Source organism: Hordeum vulgare, chromosome 2H (assembly GCF_904849725.1).
Source record: "Hordeum vulgare subsp. vulgare chromosome 2H, MorexV3_pseudomolecules_assembly, whole genome shotgun sequence".
Lineage (NCBI taxonomy): Eukaryota > Viridiplantae > Streptophyta > Magnoliopsida > Poales > Poaceae > Hordeum > Hordeum vulgare.
In genome coordinates, this window is record NC_058519.1 from 14,006,248 (window position 1) to 14,029,096 (window position 22,849).

General features: G+C 44.1%; 2 protein-coding genes and 1 long non-coding RNA gene across 3 annotated transcripts; 1 reads left to right on the forward strand and 2 right to left on the reverse strand.

The window, feature by feature from the left end:
- Positions 1–418: 418 nt before the first annotated feature.
- LOC123424465 (putative methyltransferase DDB_G0268948) lies at positions 419–2,043 on the reverse strand. The gene is made up of 2 exons (XM_045108084.1): positions 1,622–2,043; positions 419–1,235 (listed from the first exon to the last, which is right to left on the reverse strand). Exons 1-2 carry the CDS (start codon positions 1,769–1,771, stop codon positions 585–587), a joined length of 801 nt encoding a protein of 266 aa, XP_044964019.1. The 5' UTR covers positions 1,772–2,043; the 3' UTR covers positions 419–584.
- An 11,531-nt stretch (positions 2,044–13,574) lies between these two features.
- LOC123429183 lies at positions 13,575–14,337 on the forward strand. The gene is made up of 2 exons (XR_006622628.1): positions 13,575–13,705; positions 13,800–14,337. It is a non-coding gene; the product is annotated as an uncharacterized LOC123429183 (long non-coding RNA).
- A 7,412-nt stretch (positions 14,338–21,749) lies between these two features.
- Positions 21,750–22,586, reverse strand: LOC123429184 (defensin Tk-AMP-D1.1-like). Its single transcript, XM_045113245.1, has 2 exons — positions 22,455–22,586; positions 21,750–22,260 (listed from the first exon to the last, which is right to left on the reverse strand). Exons 1-2 carry the CDS (start codon positions 22,516–22,518, stop codon positions 22,094–22,096), a joined length of 231 nt encoding a protein of 76 aa, XP_044969180.1. The 5' UTR covers positions 22,519–22,586; the 3' UTR covers positions 21,750–22,093.
- Between the last annotated feature and the right edge of the window lie 263 nt (positions 22,587–22,849).

The window sequence follows — 22,849 nt, forward strand, 5'->3', positions numbered from 1 at the left end:
ATGCAAACTTGTTGCATGATAATGAGCATGTACCGAAACTTGTCTCTGTTCTTAATTAAGTACTGAACCTTAAAGACAATAGGTCAACCCTGAAAAATATTATTTACATTTCAAAATCTATATGGCATTAGATTTGGTTCTACCTCGAGGGAGTAGCAAACCTCCACAAATGAATTGAAGACTCGTTTGCATAATGTTCATATGATAGTCAAAGGTAACATTATATTACAAGTCGAATGATAATCCAATTTAGAACTGCTGAAGACAGCCGGGGCTGCTGCCCGGGCTCCCATGGGGCATGTGAATGGAGCTCTAGTAGTGAAACATGGTTTACTTCATAGTTTTTTGGGCAAAATCTAATTAACTTGGCATCATGTATATCTTGCCCAGGCTATAAATTTGAGCTGGCTCCGCGGAATGAGACTGGAAATTCTATTAACAATACCATATTTCATAAAACTGAATATGGAATGGGACCATGAGGGACCCAAAAACATCTTATTCATATCCCAGCAGCATCCTCAGTGCGGCGTATTGGTGCGAGCAGACTCGACAGCATCCTTTCCTCAAGGCCACTCGCATCATCATGCCGCATCCGTTGATTCCGGCCTCACCTTGCCGATCCTGAGGAAGATGGGGTACCTCACCGTCTTGACCTCCCCACGGTCGTCGCCCCACGCGTCAGCGAACGCCCGCACGGTGTCCTCGTCGAGCAGCTCGACGCCATTGTCCTTGGCGGTCTGGTACGCGGACCAAGACTTGATGTAGGTGAAGTAGTCGTCAAGGTCCATGCTGCGCTCCGTGGAGAACTCGAAGGGGCCCGTGTGATCCTCCCCGTCGACGGGGTCGAAGGGGAAGTCGGCGCTGCGGTACTCGTCGTCGACCATCTTCCGGTTGGGCGCCCAGTGCGGCTGCGAGCCGTTGTAGAGGCGCCAGAAGACGGCGTCGACGGCCGCGCCCACGCGGGGCTCCGTGTAGCACCATGCGGCCAGTACGCCGTGCGCGCGCAGGAGGGAGCGCGTCTGCGCGTAGAAGCGCGGCAGGTCGAGCCAGTGGAATGCCTGCGCCACGGTGACCACGTCGACGGAGCCCGGCGGCGCGACGGCCGCGTGGATGCCCTCGAGCGGCAGGTCCGCCGGTGTGTGGGCGTACCGCACGTTGGGGAGGGCCGGCGCGTAGGCCAGCTGCTGCGCGCTCGTGTCCGTGCCCACCACCTTCTTGTACAGCTTCGCCAGCTGCAGACACGAGAGGCCGGGACAAGTCAATTGCTTGCTGTACAAAGTGTATCTGAATTCCACTAGAGATTGCTGATGTTGAACGCAAGAAATGTTTGGAGGTAGTGAGATGGTAAGATTCCAACTAGCTAAAAAGGAGATGCTGGTCAAGTGGTTGAAAGTTGGCACGAACATGGAAGCTCAGAATGGGTCCACTGAAAGGGACGTTGGCATAATAAAGATTTAAAAGCGCACGCCGTAAGCGAAATTCAATCAAAGATTTAAAGTCAAAAGCTGATTTCATTTCAAGCATGAACTGGCTCAAGAAAAGGCAAACATATATAGAAACTCATGCATGGACGGCGGTCGACGGGGATGGAGAGAAGCGGGGGCGGGGGGAGGCTCACCGAGACTGCGGCCTGGCCGCTGCCGGTGCCGACGTCCCACGCGAGGTCATGGCGCGCCGTCTTGGAGGCGATGAACTGGAAGAGCTCGGCCGGGTAGTCCGGCCGCGCCGCCGCATAGTGCTTCGCCTGCTTCAGGAACAGATTCGCCATCTCCCTCTCGACGCGTAGTGCTTAGCCCTGTGGGTTGATTGAAGCCAGGAGATGGATTCTAGTGTATGCTATGATACTTTTTTCTGTGCACTGCACATACATACTTATAGAGAGGTTGAGCTTGGGAGTGCTTTCTTCCCAAGCTACCCGGTCCGGTGCCGTTGGATGCTTCCGGCGTTGCCCAGATTGGCTGGAGCGTCGTGGAGAAATTGGACAAGTTGGCTCGCACGTGTCTCGTGTTGCCACATGAACGTTCCTGCAAGCTTCCTCTTCGGTTCGTCCTCAGATGCTCCTGTCCAGTCCTTTTGCTCCCAGTCCCAACCCAGCCCAACTTTTGCCGTCTTCCGCCGAATCCACGTCCGCGCCGCCGCTGCATCCTTTCTTTGGCTCCACGGAACTCCACGTTGTCTCCGAACATAAAAGGCCCAACCTGTCGACCCAAACGAACGCGCGTTCGGTTTTCGTCCGCGGACGATCCATTTCTGATCCATTTTTTAGCCGGATCGATTTGCGTCGGCGCGGAGACGGACGTGTACACGCTCACCTTCTCCTCTACGGGCCCGCTGGTCGGTGACACATCGGCTTCCCCCCATCCAACCCTCGCCCGCCTCCTTCGTCGCCGACGCCGCCGTCCATTTTTGCCGGCGACTCCACATCCGGCCAGCAACGCCGCCCACTCCCACGTCGCACGCCGCCGCCGTCTTGCCGCCGGGGAGCCGACTGCTTCCCACCCTCCACCACCACCACACAGCCCGCCCCGACCAAGAAGTCGCCTCGCCGCCCGGCCAGATCCTCACCGGCCGGCACGCTCGTCGGACGTCGGCCCACTCGTTGGACGCCGGCAGGCCAGTTAGTTGGTCCGTGCGCGTCGCGACTCCCTTTGTCGGCCGTCTCCTTCGTCGACGCCCGCAAGCTGTTCGACAGTTTGCCAAGGTATAAAATGGACTCCACGGATGAGTTCTTTTTTCACAATTTCCTTTGCGACTCCGACGATTCGTCGTCCGATAACCAGGAGGAGATATTGGCTGCCGTGTTAGTCCATCACTACCTCAACAGCCAGCGGTCGTTGTTCCGTGGCTCCATTCCGGACCACCTTCCGGCGTTGAATCGCAACTGAGAGAGCTGTCATTTCCTTCATTGGAAGGACTACTTTGATACAACAAACCTGCTGTTCAAACATAAAAAAATTCGTCGCCGTTTCCGTATGAGTAGGCATCTTTTCAACCGTATTAGAAAGGGGGTGGTCGGCTATGATGACTATTTCGAGTGCAAAGAGGATGCCCTTGGCAAGATAGATTTTTCCTCTTATCAGAAATGCACTGGCGCCATCCTAATGCTTGCATACGAAGTGCTCGGTGATCTCATTGACGAGTACGTCCGTATGAGCGAGTCTACTTGCCTAGAGTGCATGTATAAGTTCTGTAAGGCTGTTATTGATGTGTTTGGCCCTGAGTACCTGAGAGAGCCGACTGCTGAAGATACAACCCGTTTGTTGGCTATGAATGCCAGCAGGGGCTTCCCAGGGATGCTTGGTAGCATAGACTGCATGCACTGGGAGTGGAAGAACTGCCCTTCTGCTTGGCAAAGGCAGTATAAGGGCCATGTCAGGGCTTGCACTGTCATACTAGAGGCCATGGCGTCTGAAGATATCTGGATCTAGCACTCTTTCTTTGGCATGGTCGGATCACACAATGATATCAACGTGCATGTTTGCTAGGCTTGCCGAAGGCAACAGCCCACCGGTGAACTTTACTGTCAACGGCCACAACTACGACAAAGGATACTACCTGGATGACGGTATCTATCCTCAATGGGCCACTATTGTCAAGACAATACCCAACCCTGTCGGATAGAAGAGGAAAAGATTTGCCCATGAGCAAGAGAGTGCTAGGAAGGATGTCGAGCGTGCCTTTGGTGTTTTGCAATCTCGATGGGGCATTGTTCGGTATCCTGCTAATACCTGGAGCACGCAGAAACTATGGGAGGTGATGGCTGCTTATGTGATCATGCATAATATCATCGTAGAAGACGAGCGCCCGGAACGTCTGTACGATCAAGGATTTCAGTTTCAGGGTGAGAATGTTGTGCCTGAGCATGGAGGAGCGGCAACGTTTGAACAGTTCGCCCAATTTCATCAAGACATGCGTGATTGGAAAACTCACGTGCAACTGCAGAATGATTTGATTGAGCATATGTTAGCTCATGTTGGCAACCAATAGATTTATCTTCTTTTATTCGTTTGCAAAACTATGTGAGACATTTTTATTTTTATTCGGCTTGTAATAACTATGCTATTTTATTCGGTCCAAATTATGTTATTTGATTAAAACTATGCAAATTCATGCAAAATAGAGCGGGCAGCCGACCACACCGGCACATATGGATCGGCGTCTTGGGCGCGCTGCCGGCCCATATCTAAAACAGGGCGGATGCCGGGCGAACGGCCGACCCAAACGGACAAAAAACGGACGAGCGGTATTGTGTGTTGTTGAAACACTGGTAGCGAAAACTAGAGTGGAATGCTTGACGAAGACACTGGGGTTCCATGACGGCTACGCTGTAGACAGTGAGGGACGAAAGCTAGGGGATTTCCCAAAGTGGTCATACTCTCTTACTGAGTTATCAAACCTGCCTGCACCAGCCAACCTACCGCGACACTTGGTCGGTACGTGCTGTTTATCTCCATCGCCGTCCGTTTGAATCGTTCCATTGAAGTTGCTCTAAATTTAGAAGAACAAAGAAAGTACCATAACCGGTTATTCATTAATTTTGAGATAGCTCACCATCCATGCTGAATGGTAACCGGTTATTATTGTGCCATAAAGGATAAAATTAGCATGTATTATCCTTAAGAGAAATAGCGTGCTATAACGTGCAGAAAATTGTCTTGTTAATTTCATTCATATACAATGTCTCGTTAATAGAATGCTATATACACGCTAACACCATATTTTCAGGGGTCATCTTATTTTTTATAGTATGGTATTTTTTTCTCATGTATTATCCTTGCATCCAAAAATGCATGATGTATCATGTATACATTCGGATTGTATTATAATATGAATACCTTTGGATTGTAGAGTCCGAATTTGTGGCACTTGGTTGCTGGTGCACGAGATATTATTTTTTTGGAAATGAGGAAGGCCTCGGGCCTCTGCATCAGAAAATTGTCTTGTTAATTGATGCATGCAGCTAATTTATTCATAAATAAAGCAACAAAAAAATCTAAGATTCAGTACTGGCTCATAAAAGGAGCATGACTGGAGTAAAGATAGAAAGTTGTTATAACTGGCGAAAAATAATCCAAGATGACTAAATACCGAGGCTATTATTAGATCATCATCCAAATCGGTTATAGATAACCCATGCTGTCTTTCATCGGTTACACCCAGTAACCAAAACCTCTTTGGAGTCCGCATGAGTGAGTAACGAGTAGCATACGGATCCAAGCAGTGGCCCTATAAATAACCCGTTTGTTAAAGAGCATATCATTTCTACAGTTCCGTATAGCCTAAAGTAGTGTGCATATCCCTATCTCAATATGTCCTGCAATAATTGATTACACACCAGTTAGCCACATTCCAAATAACGTGTTGATACTAATTGGAGAGGTAACATTCAAACCTATATGTATCGTATGCCAGAGAAGTTTAGCAAGAGGACAATCAAGAGAGAGGTGTTGTATTGTTTCATCCTTGTCACATAAACAACATGGAGAACTACCCACCCATTTTCACTTTGATTACCAAATTATCCTTGATTAAAATCACATCCTTGTGGACAAACCACGTGAAAATTTTGATTCTTAGAATAACTTGAATCTTCCAGATATGAAATGATTCCGGGATTGGCACAGAGTCAATTAGATCCAAGTACATAGATTTCACAGAGAAATATCATTCATAGATAATTTCTAGTGAATGGTGTCTGGCTGGTCAAAGATTTGAACATCCATCAACCTCCACACCAGGTGCAACCACGAGTTCCAACGATCCCCCCAGCAGAGTCCTCCTGGATGTTAAGGGGCATACTCGGCTGAGAGACCAGCCACAAGATGCAAAAATAATTTAGTGATTTGGAAAAGGTCAAAACAGTGTTGAAAATTTCTGGAAACATACATGCCCAAATGTTGTATCGTTACAAAAAGTTTCGCGAAGAAATAATTCCCTGCATATTGTGCGCGATAAAAAAAGATTAAGAACATATGCAAGTTACTGTTAATTAGTTTTTACCTGGAGTTTTTTTTCGCCTGGGGTCAATGGAAGTGTATTCATGTGCTAAACTTTGTATACGAATACAAAAGTAGGTTTCTGAATTTTTTAACTTTTTATATAATTAATAAAAAAACCTTATCAGTTGCACCAGCACCTTACTGCATCAGGGTATTACCCTTGGATTGTATACGTATTATGCCCGAAGATGACTGTCAATTTGTAGTATAATCAATAATTACACAGCCACTCTAGATTACACAAGGCGGGACATCCTATTTAATCCGCGGGTTGCCGGCAAATCCTATTCGACGCTGCATGCGCAGGTTAATGTGCATCCTGTCATGAGCCAGCCCAGCGGGAGGGATATTTCCCGGGATTTTTTATTTCTTTGTTTTTTTTATTTGTTTATCTTTTATTTAATATTTTAATTATTTTTCAATTTTAGAATTATTTTTATATAATTTCATTTTTTTTAAAGTGCATCCTTGTTTTGATTAATTGTTTTCCAAATTCATGAACTAATTTTCAAAATCCGTGAACTTTTCTCTAATTTTGATGATTTGTTTTTGAAACTTGATGAACTTTTTTTGCAATGGATGAACCTTTTTCGAAATGTATGAACTTTCTTAAGATTCGTGAAAAAAAATTCATTTCAACGAAATTTTTCTAAAACCTTTTTCAAATTCAGGAACTAATTTTTGAAATCCTTGAACTTTCTAAAAATTTGTCAACTTCGTTTTTGGAACACAATGAATTTTTCCAAATTCGTGAACTTTGCTAACAAAATTTAGGAACCATGTTCGCTTTTATGAACATTTTGTGTTCAAATTTTGTTTATAAAAAGAATCAGTCCTGGAACTTGACCGGCCTATTTTGCGGGCCGTTAGGCGCTGGTTCTCCTAGCCGGCGCTTAAGCGCCGACTAGGAGCTCCCCGGGTCGCCGGCTTGCGACGGCGCGACTCGTAGCGCGTTTTTGTTTGGGCCGGCAGTTACTGGGTTTTGAGCGGGATTTTATTCATTGTTTTTTATTTCGATTCTTTATTTCCTTTTCTCTTCCGGGGTTTCCTTTTTATTTTCTGTTTCTAGTTACTTTTTATTTTCCTTTTTGTCTTCATTGTTCATTTTTATTCTTTTTTAATTGGCCACCATATTTTAAATTCGTGAATATTTTTTAAAAATCATGAATTTTGTCAAACCTTGATACTTTTAAAAAATATGTACATTTTCTTACAAGTTAGTAAACATTATATTAAATTTTGTACTGTTTTTGCAATCTTAAAAAATTCTGAAATATTTTTTTGTTCATGACTTATTTTTGAAAATCATGAATATTTTGAAAATTCATGGACATGTTTTAAATATCCGTGAACGTTCTGTTAATTCATGAATTCCTTTTATTTCACTATCTTTTTTAAATCGTTAACATTTTCAGGAATCATGAACTATTTTCAAAATTAGGAAGATTTTTTGAATTCTCAAAAAATTATTTGAAATTGTGAAAACATTTTGAATTCATGCACAAGTTTTTTGAAATGTAAAAACTTTTGATTTCCTAGATTATAGAAAAAAAAGAAAACAGGGGTTTTCCCTACCTGCACATGGGCCAGGCCAGAAGGGCACGCACGGCAGCAGGCAGTGTGCACGGCTGGTTTCTGACGCATACTCTACGAAATAGGAGGTCCCGCACAAGACTGGCCTTAGATTGGTTTACACACGGTTTATTTACGGGGTAACTCTCCTTTTCATGCATGTATTGAATGTGTGAGGTATTGTGTTTGTTTTGACAAGAAAATAATAATATGAGAATATTCTAATATAGGTTCATCATAGTCCTTCACAAATTTGTATGTTGCACAAAAGCGTAACAGTGGATAAAAAGTGTGTGTGATATGTACATATCGCAAAAACTTAGTGCGTGATGCAGCAATATTACCAACCTGACCCTCTCCCTCGCTCTCGACCCTCGTGTCGCTCCATTCGGGCGTCTCGAAGGACCTATTCGCCGCCGGGCCCCAACATCTCGTGTTACTGTGTCCGAGGGGCTTCACGAGTGACGTCCTCCTCGTTGTGCTCCCTCCTATCCCACCCACACCATCCTCACCCCACATGTTTAGCTCCAGGTCTCAAACGTATCTATAATTTTTTATTGTTCTATGCTATTATATTATCTATTTTGAATGTTTTATATGCATTTATATGTTGTTTTATATTTTTTTTGGGACTAACCTATTAATCTAGAGCCTAGTGCCAGTTTCTGTTTTTTTCCACGTTTTTGAGTATTGCAGATAAGTAATAGTAAACGGAATAAAATCTCCGGAAATTTTTTTCTTGGACCAGAAGAAATGCAGCAGACTTGGAGTAGGGGGCAGGGTATCTCCCGGGAGGCCACAAGCCTGTAGGGCGCGCCCTAGGGGGTGGTCGCGCCCCTGGCTTGTGGGTCCCTTGCAGGTCTCCTAACCCTATTCTTTGGCCTATAAATTTCCCAAATATTCTCGTATCGCCAAAAAGAGACACGAAAATACTTTTACGCTGTCGGGAGTCTCTATTCCTGTGAGATCCAATCTGGGAGCCTTTTCCGGTAATCTGCCAGAGGGGGAATTGTTTACGGAGGGCATCTACATCAACTCCATTGCCCCTCCGATAATGTGTAAGTAGTTCACCACAGACCTACGGGCCCATATCTAGTAGTTAGATGGCTTCTTCTCTCTCTTTGATCTTCAATAACATGTTCTTCATGATCTTCATGGAGATCTATCCGATGTAATACTCTTTTGCGGTGTGTTTGTCGAAATCCAAAGAATTGTGAGTTTATGTTCAGATTATACATGAATATTATTTGAGTCTCTTCTAAATTCTTATATGCATGATTTCATATCTTTGCATGTCTTTTCGAGTTATTGGTTTGGTTTGGCCAACTAGATTGGTAATTCTTGCAATGAGAGAAGTGCTTAGTTTTGGGTTCAATCTTGCAGTGTCCTCATCCACTGACATAGTAGGGGTAGTGAGGCACGTATTGTATTGTTGCAATGGAGGATAAAAAGATGGGGTTTTCATCATATTGCTTGAGTATATCCCTCTACATCATGTCTTTTTATTCAATGTGTCACTCTGTTCTTCATGAACTTAATACTCTAGATGCAGGCAGGAGTCGGTCGATGTGTGGAGTAATAATAGTAGATGCATAATCGTTTCGGTCTACTTGACACGAAGGTGATGCCTATATGCATAATCATTGCCTTGGATATCTTCATAATTATTCGGTTTTCTATCAATAGCTCGACAGTAATTTGTTCAACCACTGTATTATTTTCCTTTATGAGAGAAGCCTCTAGTGAAACCTATGGCCGCCGGGTCTATTTTTCATATTATATTTTCAGTTCTATAAACCAAAAATATATTCCTGCAATTTATTTACTTTTCTTTCCACAATCTTTTATATCTATCTCTATGAGATCTCATCCTTGCAAATAACTCTGAAGGGATTGACAACCCCTTTATAGCGTTGGGTGCAAGTGTTTGATTGTTTGTGTAGGTACTAATACTGGGGCCTTGCTTCTTCCTCCTACTGGATTGATACCTTGGTTCTCAAGAAACTAACGAAAAGACTTGTCTACTTCGCCGCATCACCCTTTCCTCTTCAAGGGAAAACCAACGCAAGCTCAAGAGGTTGCACGGCTTCCTTCAACGCGTCGGCCGGGAGATTTGGTTGTGTGTGAACCTTCTTCATCACCCCCTCTCCGCATAAGGCCAGCTTCGCCAGGCGGCTCTGGACCAGCGCCCCTCCTGTGTTGAGGGCCAACATGCATGGCTTCAGATCTGGCACACCATGGGAGTTGTGCTCTTTCTGGCTACATCGGCTCGCTGGCTCATCGACATCTCCGCACCACCACCCTGATGGTGCCCTTGGTTTTTTCGTCCATCCCGACGCATCTTTGGATTTGGCACACTCTAGGAGTTGTGTCACCTTTCTAGCTCCTTGGGCTTGCCGGCGCCCCTACTGCTTCGGTCCCGGTGACGTGGATTTGCGCTCCTTTGTAGATCCCGTCTTGTCCGGAAATTCACCCACCTTCACAACCCACCACCTCTCATTCCGCTCAGTAACACAACCTTATCCTCCTCCAGAGCACGAACGTCCGGCGGTGGTCAGTGCCTCCTTCGGCATCGGGTGTGGCTCTCCTTCCTACAGTTAACGTTTTGACTTATACTCAACATGCTCTTCTCTGATTTGTGTTCCGACGGTTTGGGATTCCTTGAATTTAGCCAGGGCGAAATCTATGGATTCTATGCTAGCAGCCACGACACCCGCGGGCACCGCCCTGTCTAGGAAGCACTGCCATGGCCGTTATTTGTGCCCCACTCTCTAATATCATCAGGGGAAATCCTAGGTCCGATTTTATGGATTGGACGAGGCAACAACTTGGTGTGGTTCGCCTTTGTTAAGGCGTTGTCTTGTTTGCTCGAGGTGTCCATGGTGTTGGCTTCAAAGATGTTGGTCGGACTATTTCTCTGGTCGACGACTTTTAGTCGTGTTAGTCTTTGTTTGGGTCGAGCATCTCACGTCTATGTGCTTCGAGCACCATGGCCATGCTGCTTGCATCCGTGCTATGCGTTATACCACCTCGTTTATTCATTCTAACTTCTTCTATCAATGTAATAATACGCTAAATTTGCGTATTCATGAAAGTAAGATATCGGAATACTACACATAGTACTAAAAATGTAACAGTGTATGATGACTTGCACACAGTTTTCACAAAAAAGAGACCAATATGTCTCAATTATGAAAGCATCAAAACCTTCACCAAAGTTGGTACTAATAGGCTCAAGTTGGTTGCTAGACATGTCATTCGTCCATCCCAAATCGGTGTTCATGCAAGGAATGAATATACTTGATTTGACTAATGATCCTACATGAGATTGTGAACGAGATGCATCAGAAGGACATGAGTGAAGTAGTATTCAACATTGGCGTTGAAAAGTATTATGACAAAGTTAAATGGCCATTTTTCAAGTGGACCTTCAGAATGAATGATTTCTCCTGAGAAATGGCGCAAATGCATCCAAAATTTTAAGTTAAGTTTGCATCATATGTTGCTTTGCATCAAGTAATGTAGAATTATGATAAGGTAATATACACAAGTTATATGACATAAATATTACTTTTAGATGCATTCAAGTGTTAATTGATAACATTTAATGTATATTTGTACAGGTATGTAGTCCTACATATAACAGAAAATTACAAGAGGTCTGATTCGGTTTTGGCACGCTCTAGGAGTTGTGTCTCCTTTCTATCTCCTTGGTCTCGGGGGCGCCCCCTGCTGCTTCAGTCACGATGATTAGGATCTACGCTCCTTTCCAGATCCCGTCTTGTCCGGGGATTCACCAACCTTCACAACCCACCACCGCTCAGTCCGCTCAGTCACACAATCTTATCCTCCTCCAGAGTAAGAACGCCCGACAATGGTCAGTGCCTCCTTCGCCGTTGGGCGTGGCTCTCCTTCCTATAGTCAATGTTTTGGCTTATACTCAACTTGCTCTTCTCTGATTTGTGTTCCGACGGCTTAGGATTCCTTGAATTTAGCCAGGGCGAAATCTATGGATTTTATGCTAGCAGCCGCGACACCCACGGGCACCGCCCCGTCTAGGAAGCGATGTCATGCCCGTTATTCGTGCCCCACTCTCCAATATCATCAGGGGAAACCCTAGGTCCGGTTTTATGGATTGGACGAGGCAGCAAATTGGTGTGGTTCGCCTTTGTGAAGGCGTTGTCTTGTTTGGTCGGACTATTTCTCTGGTCAACGAGTTTAGCCGTGTTAGTCTTTGTTAGGGTCGAGAATCTCACGTCTATGTGCTTTGGGCAGCATGTCCATGCTGCTTGCCTCCGTGCTATGTGTTGTACCACCTCGTGTATTCATTCTAACTTCTTCTATCAATGTAATAATACGCCGACTTTGCGTATTCGTGAAAAAAAGATATCGAAATATTACACATAGTACTAACAATGTAACTGTGTGATGACTTGCACACGATTTTCAGAAAAAAGAGACCGATATGCCTCATTTACGGAAGCTTTAAAATCTTCACCAAAGTTGGTACTAATAGGCTCAAGTCGGTTGCTAGACATGTCGTTCGGCCATCTCAAATCGGTGTTCATGCAAGGAATGAATATACTTGATTTGAGTAATGATCCTACATGAGACTGTGAACGAGATGCACCAAAAGGACAGGAGTGAAGTAGTATTCAACACTGGCGTTGAGAAGTATTATGACAAAGTTAAATGGCCATTTCTCCAGTGGACCTTGAGAATGAATGATTTCTCCTGAGAAATGGCGCAAATGCATCCAAAGTTTTAAGTTAAGTTTGCACCTTATGTTGCTTTGCATCGAATAATCTAGAATTATGATAAGGTAATATACAAAACTTATGTGATACAAATATTACATTAGATGCATTCAAGTGTTAATTGATGATATTTAATGTATATTTGTACTGGTATGTAGTCCTACATATAACAGAAAATTAGAAGAGGTGTTCTTCGGTTGAACCCCACCCAACCCCCAACCCCTCCCAGAATATAGAAAGGAAACGTATATCCACCTCGTATTATACACTACAGGCTACCGTACGTATGCAAAATGTATGACGTCCTGTAGTGTATAAAAATGTACAATACGAGGTGGGAATACGTTTTCGTTCTATGTTTTGTGGAGGGGGGTCTACCAAAGGAAATGTGTCTCAGGTCCCATTCCATCCGAATTTATTTTTTCGTTTTAAAAATAAAGAGAAGAGTCCAAATATTCTGGAACTTTCTTTAACAAAGATAACTTAGCATAATTCTCTGTGAAAACTTTCACGAAGGAACGACTACAATGGTATCCTAGACAGTAAAAAAATTGATACCATATTAAAATAACTATTCATATTTTTTAGAGTTCGATTTTATTTAAGAATACCATAAGAGTCATTTGTCCCGGAAACTTTCCACATGAGTATTACGGTAGGCCGTGTTAGTTACAAACAAATTTTACAAAAAAATAACTTATTTAGTTCTTTAATTGTTTTTTCAAGTCACGTGCATTGGCACCATGTTTCAAAGATCTGCGTCCTATATATATTAATCATTGTTATGGTGTTTACATTAAATGGCTCATGTTTCAGCTCGGCCCCGGTCCTCCGAAATCTCAGGACGAACCCTAGGCGGAGTGTCCCTCATCATGTATCATATCCATTTCATGCTATATTTTAGGTTAATAAAAGCATTATTTATAATAATAACAGCAAGATATTACCACATTCGATTAAGTCATGATAGAAATATTCTGATGTCCAGATGCATGCAACTATAAAACCATATTTGTCCTCCAGATATTGCTCGCTGCCGTCACAATGCAATAGAACAGTGCCCCTAAATATAACTACAATTTGCTATCTATATATAGGTCTACAAGTGAAGATACACAGATATTTCATCATTCCATCACCTGTCATTTCTGCAATTGATGGAGCCAGAGAATTCCTGCAAATAAACCACTTCATATTGTCGATTGATCATGCTAGTTGCATATCTGACATTGCAAGTGGCGAAGATCTACACACAAGAGCAGTACACTACTGCATGCCAAGTTGCCAACCCCCTATAAATATCACAACTCCCCCACACTGAAAAACACATCCAACTCAGATCAAGATTAAACACAATTAAGCAAGGCACTTCAGGTTCGATCCAAGTAAATACCAAGCAATTCACCCTTCGAATCCCTTTTGTTTCCATAAGCCCATTTCCTCAATTTTTTATTTCTTTTGCACGCAGATCTATACCACCGCTTGTGAAGCATGAAGGCAGCTACAGTCCTTGTGTTGGTCCTACTGGTGATTACATCCTCTGCTGCTGCAGCTCCGGCGAGGAGGTTGGCGGGAGATGATGGGCTGCAGACAGGCGAAATGCCGTCGGAGGTGAACGTACTCAACGGGAGGCCAGGTTCAGATTGCTACGGTTGCCATACCTGCCCAATAAACAAATATCCCTGCAACTGAGGTTTGTAAAAGCGTATGCTTAAAATCTTGTCATGGTTCAGTGGAGAATTACCTGAGCCAATGAAGGATCCAGAATTACTGCAGTGAAGGGTTTACATATATACGAATAAACAGACCGTTTGCTCTCCAAGCAAAAGGTGGTCTCGCGTCTGTTCTCGTTAAACTACGACATACATGAATTATAATTGGCAGTTATATAGTGCCAGAAACATGGATGTGACCAGCAGATATATATATTACCCGTGCATCCATAAAAGCATGATGTATGATGTATACGATCGGATTGTATAAGTATTATGAATACCTTTTGAATATATATGCATTATTTACCAAGATAACTGCCGATTCATGCATAGTAGAATGGCAGGGCGACTAATTTGAACTAAAACCACGACAGTTATTTCCCAATTCCCATCAGAGGGAGTAGATGTTGGTTTTCGTCCTTAGTTTACTGGGCAACTTTCTTCTACTTATATTGAATGTCAGAGCTCCTGCCGCTGATTTAGTAAAAGAAAAAGGAAGGTCCACTGCACTCCTTGGCAGGTTTTCGTACGTAAACTTGAGCACTTCAAAAATCTCTGATAAAAATTGTGGTACTGTGTAATTAATTGAAGTAAATTTCCTAAATGTAAAACATATGATCATTTATGTATGTACTTCTATAAGAGATGTTTTTTTTGTACAACAGAAAAATGATCAATACCTTTTCCTAGAATTTCTTGGATGTACTCACCAATACTCACACTCACCAACCAAAAAAGAAAAGCCCAAACCAAAAAAAGAAAATCCTAGCCGCAAGACAACATCTCATCCTTGTCCCCGCTAATTCCGGAAGTCTCCCTCGACAATAGGTATCGGCGCCGGGAGGTCGGGGAGACCCAGGATCTTTGCACTTGCGTAGTTTTTTTGCTTTTGTTTGTTAGTTATTTTTGTGTCCTTGTGCCATTCAACCAGGGGATGGAGAGACGACATAACAATGGAATAACTAAAAATATGATCATTTTGTTATCAAAGAAATTGAACTACCAAGAGATGTCAAGTCACAAGTTGTAATAATGGAAATCAACATACAACATACGACGTGCATTTTCGAGAGGGGACCAAGAGATGTCATGTAATAATGGAAATCAACATACGTGCGCGCCGGGGGGAACCCTAGCCGCCATCCACTTCGACCCGCCTCCCTCCCCTCCTCCCCGCAGCCGTCGGCACGCGATATCGGGCAAAGCCCGGTGAGCACGACGGCGGCGGGGCCCTTCTTCCCCCTCTGCTCGTGGGGCTTCGGCGCGGGCGGACTCCTCGGGTGGCGGCGTTGGGCGGCCGCGGGACGCAACGGCGGGCTGGCGGGGCGGCCGGGTCACCGGTATCCTGGGCCTCGCGCGCGGCAGGGCGGCTGTGGTGCTCCCATCTCGGAAGGTGGCGCGCGGTCGAATGCTGGCTTCATAGATGTTGGTCGGACTATTTCTATGGTCGACAAATTTAGCCATGTTAGTCTTTGTTTGGGTCGAGCATCTCACGTCTATGTGCTCCAGGCACCATGTCCATGCTGCTTGCCTCCGTGCTATGTGTTGTACCACCTCGTGTATTCATTCTAACTTCTTCTATCAATATAATAATATGCCGACTTTGCGTATTCGTGAAAGAAAGATATCGCAATACTACACATAGTACTAAAAATGTAACTGTGTGTGATGACTTGCACACGGTTTTCACAAAAGAGAGACCGATATGCCTCATTTATGGAAGCTTCAAAATCTTCACCAAAGTTGGTACTAATAGGCTCAAGTCGGTTGCTAGACATGTTGTTAGGCCATCCCAAATCGGTGTTCATGCAAGGAATGAATATACTTTATTTGAGTAACAATCCTACATGAGACTGTGAGGGAGATGCACAAGAAGGACAGGAGTGAAGTAGTATTCAACATTGGCGTTGAGAAGTATTATGACAAAGTTAAATGGCCATTTCTCGAATGGACCTTGAGAATGAATGATTTCTCCTGAGAAATGGCACAAATGCATCCAAAATTTGAAGATAAGTTTGCATCATATGTTGCTTTACATGGAGTAATGTAGAATTATGATAAGGTAATATACACAAGTTATGTGACATAGATATTACTTTTAGATGCATTCAAGTGTTAATTGATAACATTTGATGTATATTTGTACAGGTATCTAGTCCTACATATAACAGAAAATTACAAGAGGTCTGCTTCGGTTTTGGCACGCTCTAGGAGTTGTGTCTCCTTTCTAGCTCCTTGGTCTCACCGGCGCCCCTGGTTCTTCAGTCATGGTGATGTCGATCTGCGCTCCTTGCAGACCCCGTCTTGTCCGGGGATTCACCCACATTCACAACCCGCCAGGCCAAAATCTACAGATTCTATTCTAGCAGCCGCGACACCCGTAGGCACCGCCCCGTCTAGGAAGTGTTGCCATGTCAATTATTTGTGCCCCACTCTCCAATATCATCGGGGGAAACCCTAGGTCCGATTTTATGGATTGGACAAGGCAACAACTTGGTGTTGTTCGCCTTTGTTAAGGCGTTGTCTTGTTTACTCGCGGTGTCCATGGTGCTGGCTTCATAGATGTTGGTCGGACTATTTCTCTGGTCGACGAATTTAGCTGTGTTAGTGTTTGTTTGGGTCGAGCATCTCACGTCTATGTGCTTCGGGCACCATGTCCATGATGCTTGCCTCTGTGCTATGTGTTGTACCACCTCGTGTATTCATTCTAACTTCTTCTATCAATGTAATAATACGCCGACTTTGCGTATTCGTGAAAGAAAGATATCGCAATACTACACGTAGTACTAAAAATGTAACTGTGTGTGATGACTTGTACACGGTTTTTAAAAAAAAACATCGATATGGCTCATTTAGGAAAGCTTCAAAATCTTCACCAAAGTTGGTACTAATAGGCTCAAGTTGGTTGCCAAATCGGTGTTCATGCAAGGAATGAATATACTTGATTTGAATAATGATCCTACATGAGGCTGTGAACGAGATGCACCGGAAGGACAGGAGTGAAGTAGTATTCAACATTGGCCTTGAGAAGTACTATGAGAAAGTTAAATGACCATTTCTCCAGTGGACCTTGAGAATGAATGATTTCTCCTGAGAAATGGCGCAAATGCATCCAAAATTTGAAGTTAAGTTTGCATCTTATGTTGCTTTGCATCGAGTAATGTAGAATTGTGATAAGGTAATATACACAAGTTATGTGATATAAATATTACTTTAGATGCATTCAAGTTTTAATTGATAACATTTAATGTATATTTGTACAGGTATGTAGTCCTACATATGGCAGAAAATTACAAGAGGTAGTTCTTCGGTTGAACACCCCCCCCCCCTCCCCCAACAGAATGTATAACGGAAATCGTATATCCACCTCGTATTATACACTACAGACTACCATACGTATGTAAACCGTATGGCTTCCAGTAGTGTATAAAAATATATACAATATGAGGTGGGTATACGTTTTCCTTTCTACGTTTTGTGGAGCGGGGTCTACCGAAGCAAATGTGTCTCAGGTCCCACTCCATCCGAACTGAAATTTTTGTTTTAAAAATAACGAAAAGAGTCAACAAATTCTGGAACTTTCTTTAACAAAGATAACTTAGCATAATTCTCTGTGAAAACTTTCACGAAGGAACGACTACAATGGTATCCTAGACAGAAAAAAAATTGATACCATATTAATATTACTATCCATATTTTTAGACTTCGATTTTATTTAAGAATACCATCAGAGTCATTTCTCCCGGAAACTTTCCACAAGAGTATTACCCTAGACCGTGTTAGTTACAAACAAATTTTACATAAAATTTACTCATTTAGTTCTTTAATTGTTTTTTTCAAGTCAGGTGCATTGGCACCATGTTTCAAAGATCTGCGTCCTATATATAATGATTATCATTGTTATGGTGTTTACATTAAATGGCTCATGTTTTAGTTCCGCCCCGGTCCTCCTAAATCTCAGGACGAACCCTGGGCGGAGTGTCCCTCATCATGTATCATATCCATTTCATGCTATATTTTAGGTTAATAAAAGCATCATTTGTAATAATAAAAACAAGATAATTATCACATTCGACTAAGTCATGATAGAGATATTCTGATGTCGATGCATGCAACTAGAAAACCATATTTGTCCTTCAGATATTGCTCGTTGCCGTCACAATGCAATAGAACAGTGCCCCTAAATATAACTACAATTTACTATCTATATATAGGTCTCCAAGTGAAGATACACAGATATTTCATCAGTCCATCACCTGTCATTTCTGCAATTGATGGAGCCAGAGAATTCCTGCAAGTAAACCACTTCATATTGTCGATCGATCATGCTAGTTGCATATCTGCCCTTGCTAGTGGCGAAGATCTATACACAAGAGCAGTATACTACTGTATGCCAAGTTGCCAACCTGCTATAAATATCACAACTCTGTCGCATTGAAAAAATCATCCAACTTAGATCAAGATTAAACACAATTAAGCAAGGCACTTCAGGTTCGATCCAAGAACATACCAAGGAATTCACCCTTCAAATCCCCTTTGATTCGATAAGCCCATTTCCTCAATTTTTGTTTCTTTCGCACACAGATCTATACCACGGCTGGTGAAGCATGAAGGCGGCAACAGTCCTTGTGTTCGTCCTACTGGTGATTACATCCTCTGCTGCTGCAGCTCCGGCGAGGAAGTTGGCGGGAGATGATAGGCTGCAGACAGGCGAAATGCCGTCGGCGGTGAACGTACTCAATGGGAGGCCAGGTTCAGGTGGCTACGGTTACCACTCCTGCCCAATGAACAAAAATCCCTGCAACTGAGGTTTGTAAAAGCGTATGCTTATAATCTCAGTGGAGAATTATCTGAGCCAATGACGGATCCAGAAGTACTGCAGTGAAGGGTATACATACGAATAAACAGACCATTTGCTCTACAAGCGAAAGGTCGTCTGGCGTCTGTTTTCGTTAAACTACGACATACATGAATTATAATTGGCAGTTATATACATAGTGCCAGAAACATGGATGTGACCAGCAGGTATATGAATTACCCGTGCATCCATAAAAGCATGATCTATTACGTATACCATGGGATTGTATAAGTATTATCAATACCTTTGAACTGTATATGTGTTATTTACAAAAATAGTTGCCAATTCATAGTAGAATGATGACAAAAGGTTTTCCCCGCTTTGTATTACAAAGCAACCAGATAGAACATCCAACGGTAGGTGCTGGGACGGAAACAACACAATCATGCCCAAAAAAATGGAAAAGAAAATACAAAAGAAACAAATGCCGACACCGACAGATCGATAGAAAACACAAAAGACTCGCGACCACTATGCCCACCAAGAGTCTTCCATCAAACTCCAGGACTCCAAAGCGTTGGTACCCATCAAAACTTCCAAAAAGGAATGCGACGATGACGACGCTGCTGCTAAGGGTTTCCCCGGGAACACGATGAGGCGCGAGGAAGGGTAGCCCCGATGCCCTCCAAGAAGGTTTGACGACACCCAAAGGCATCACCGTATCAGTGTCGGCCGGGCCAACAGGGGTTTACCCCGATCCCAACCTGCACCGCGGACGCTCTGGAGCCTGCCACCAAACCGACCTACACCCTGCAACAACACGATCTTCAGGCCCGTGCGTCGTCTCACCATGACACCGTAAGGAGAGACCTACCCAGCGGGAGGGCTCAACCTCCACCGTCAACGACGGTAGCTGACCGGACGCAATAGTATGAGCATACCAGGCCCGTGGGGCCACGGGCCCAGTGGGGAGCCCCCCCCCCCCCCCCCCCCCGCGTAAAACTCCCGCCATGATCCTGCAACAGGCACGCCTTCGGCGACGCCACCCCCGTCCAAGCTGCTCCTCCTCACCACCGCGCAGAAGTCACCGCAGCCACGACAGGAGCCGGACCTCTAGGACCCATACGGGGCCCGTAGAGCCCAGGCCTGGGCCGAGGGCACGCCGCCGGCCACCCCGCACCACCATGCCGCCCTGCCGCTAAGGAGCAGCGCCGCCATCTCACCCGCCGCCAGCCACCACCAGCAGGTCGCCGGACCGCAGCCGGCCGAGCTGCACCGCCGCCGTCCCCTGCCCCGGGAAGGGGTGACGCGCGTGGGGGGAAAGGAGGGCCCGCCACCATCGGTACCACCCGGACCAGCGGTGGGGGGAGACGAAGGAGGAAGACGCCCACGGGAGAGGAGCTCGCGTGCTGCCCCAGCCTCCTCCCGGGAGGGGGCAGGAGGGGGACGGGGCGGGGGAGCCTGACCGACGGCTGGCAGCCGGCGGTGGCGGAAGGGGGAGGGGGAACCCTAGGTCGCCTGAGTTGCATGTCGCGGGAGCGGGGTCGCGTCTCCCAATTCATAGTAGAATGATAGGCCGGCTAATTTGAACTAAAATCACGACAGTTATTGTCGATGAGAGGGAGTACATGTAAGTTTTCATGGTCAATTTGCTGGGCAACTCTCTTCTACTTATACTGAATGTGAGAGCTCCTGCCCCTGATTTAGTAAAAGAAAAAATATTATCATTATAATTGTGGTATTGTGTAACTAATTTAAGTACATTTCCGAAATGTAAAAAATATGACCATTTATGTATGTAGTTATATAACAAAGAGATATTCTGTTGTGGAACAAAAAAATAATCAATATATTTTCCTAGAATTTCTTGCATGTACCTACATTAATATTCGCCAATACTTGTAATCCCGAACCAAAAAAGAAAATCCTAGCCACAAGACAACCTCTAATATAATCCTTGTCCCCGCTGATTCGGTAGTCTCCCTCGCCTCTGACAATAGGTATCGACGCCGGGAGATTGGGGGGGGGGGGGGGGGGGGGGTTGGGGGGACCCTGGATATTTGCACTTGCATAGTGTTTTTGTCTCCTTATGTCATTCGTCCAGGGGGTGGAGAGACAGCATCATACTGGAATAACTAAATATATATCTGATTATTTTGTTATCAAAGAAAAGGAACAACCAAGAGATGTCAAGTCACAAGTGGTAATAATAAGAAAGATATATTCACAATAGCTAGATGGTGGGAGTCATTTTCTCTCATATTTTCATGCACATAAACTCAAGTTCAGTAGTTCTTGATGTAAAGAAATACCCAATGTTAGCTAAAGGACAATGTAATTCCTTATTCCTTCTTTTGAAAGTCACTGTAGATCCTAGTGTCCATATTTTAACATACAGATCAATTTTGAATTTATACTCCATCCCTCTCAAAATTAGTGACTCAACTTTATAGTAAAGTTAGTATAAAGTTAAGTCATTAATTTTGGGACGGAAGGAGTACATTGGAAATGTTCAGGGAAAGTCACTGTAGATTCTTGGCAAATTCTGTCATGCTCCACTTTACCCCCCCCCCCCCCCCCCCCCCCCCCCCCCCCCTCCTCCCCGTGTCCGTCCCTTTTCTTTACATGTGAGGTAAGAAGGTAAGAATTATTCAAACCACTAATTAATGAGATCAACGATTCAGATCAATTATATGCTCTTACCTTTGATGTGAAAAGAGGGGATAACAGGGAACATGTTTAAACAGTTCTAGATTCTTTTGCTCATGGAAAGTCACTGTAGATCTTTTGTTCAGGGAAATGTGGACGGTTGGGTGTTCACCCGAAAACGAGCCAGATTATTGTAAATCTGAGTGCATTGCACGCACAATGAACAGTACGTAAAGTCTGAGTGCGATTTAAGAAATCTCAAACAACATATACATATAAAGGGAACTCCTAATTGTTATTACGACAAAGAAATCAAACTGATCAGCAATAAAAACTGTAATAACTTAAAGAAAAAGGAACAAAAATACACATATAATAGAATGAACACACGCATGCTTGGACCATTACATCTTCTAACATGTTCAAAGAAACAAAATGATATCCTTCATAGTAACTGAAGAAAGAACATCGCGACACCGTGAACCTGAAGTCCATTAGAGGCGTTCATGGCAGACCGATTTGACTCAGACCATGCTGAGAACAGATCCATGGGTATGGGTATGTACGGTCGTTGCCATCCACGTTTGATCACTCTAGTCTCTAACATGGCTTGGTGCACATGCACTTCCTCTTGAAGCCGGAGCACTTGCCGCTGGTGAAGCCCTCGGTGAGGCAAACGTTGGCGCAGTTTGTGCCAACCATGCATATCCCCTTGAACTGAGTGCTGTCCGTCTCACACACCCTCTCCGCCTGCGCCGGCGCCACCTCTGAACACAAAGAAAAGGTCAATTGCACATTATTATTTTGAAACATAAATCATTAGGTAGCATGCATGTCGATTCGCATGAGTATAGATTTTATTGATAGACACCACAAACAAACATATCAACAGATAATAAACCATAAAATGTGCCTATAGTGCTTTGGAAATATATACCACAAGGGATGCATGCATGCTTACCCATGGCTACAACCAGCAACAGGAGGACGAGGACGGCGGGGAAGAACTTCTGCGACGACGCCATTATTGATAGCTGGTAAAAAGGTTGAAGGGGGATGTGAACTACACTTTCTTCGGGTTTGTGAAAATCTGAATGACGAATTAGAAACCCAGTGCGAGCTTGAGGTTATATACGAACGCCAACAGCAGCATGCATGGAATTGCATTATTGAGCACCACAAGTCTTGTATGAGCAGAACCGCACAGCATAAACGTCATGCAAGGGAATGCGCGCATTCAGCACCAGACATATGTAACTACCTTCTATTATTAGGATTTAGGAATAAACCCAGGGCCATACTATTGCCAAATGTTCTCTATCATAAACGTATCACTTTTTGATAGAAATCCATAGT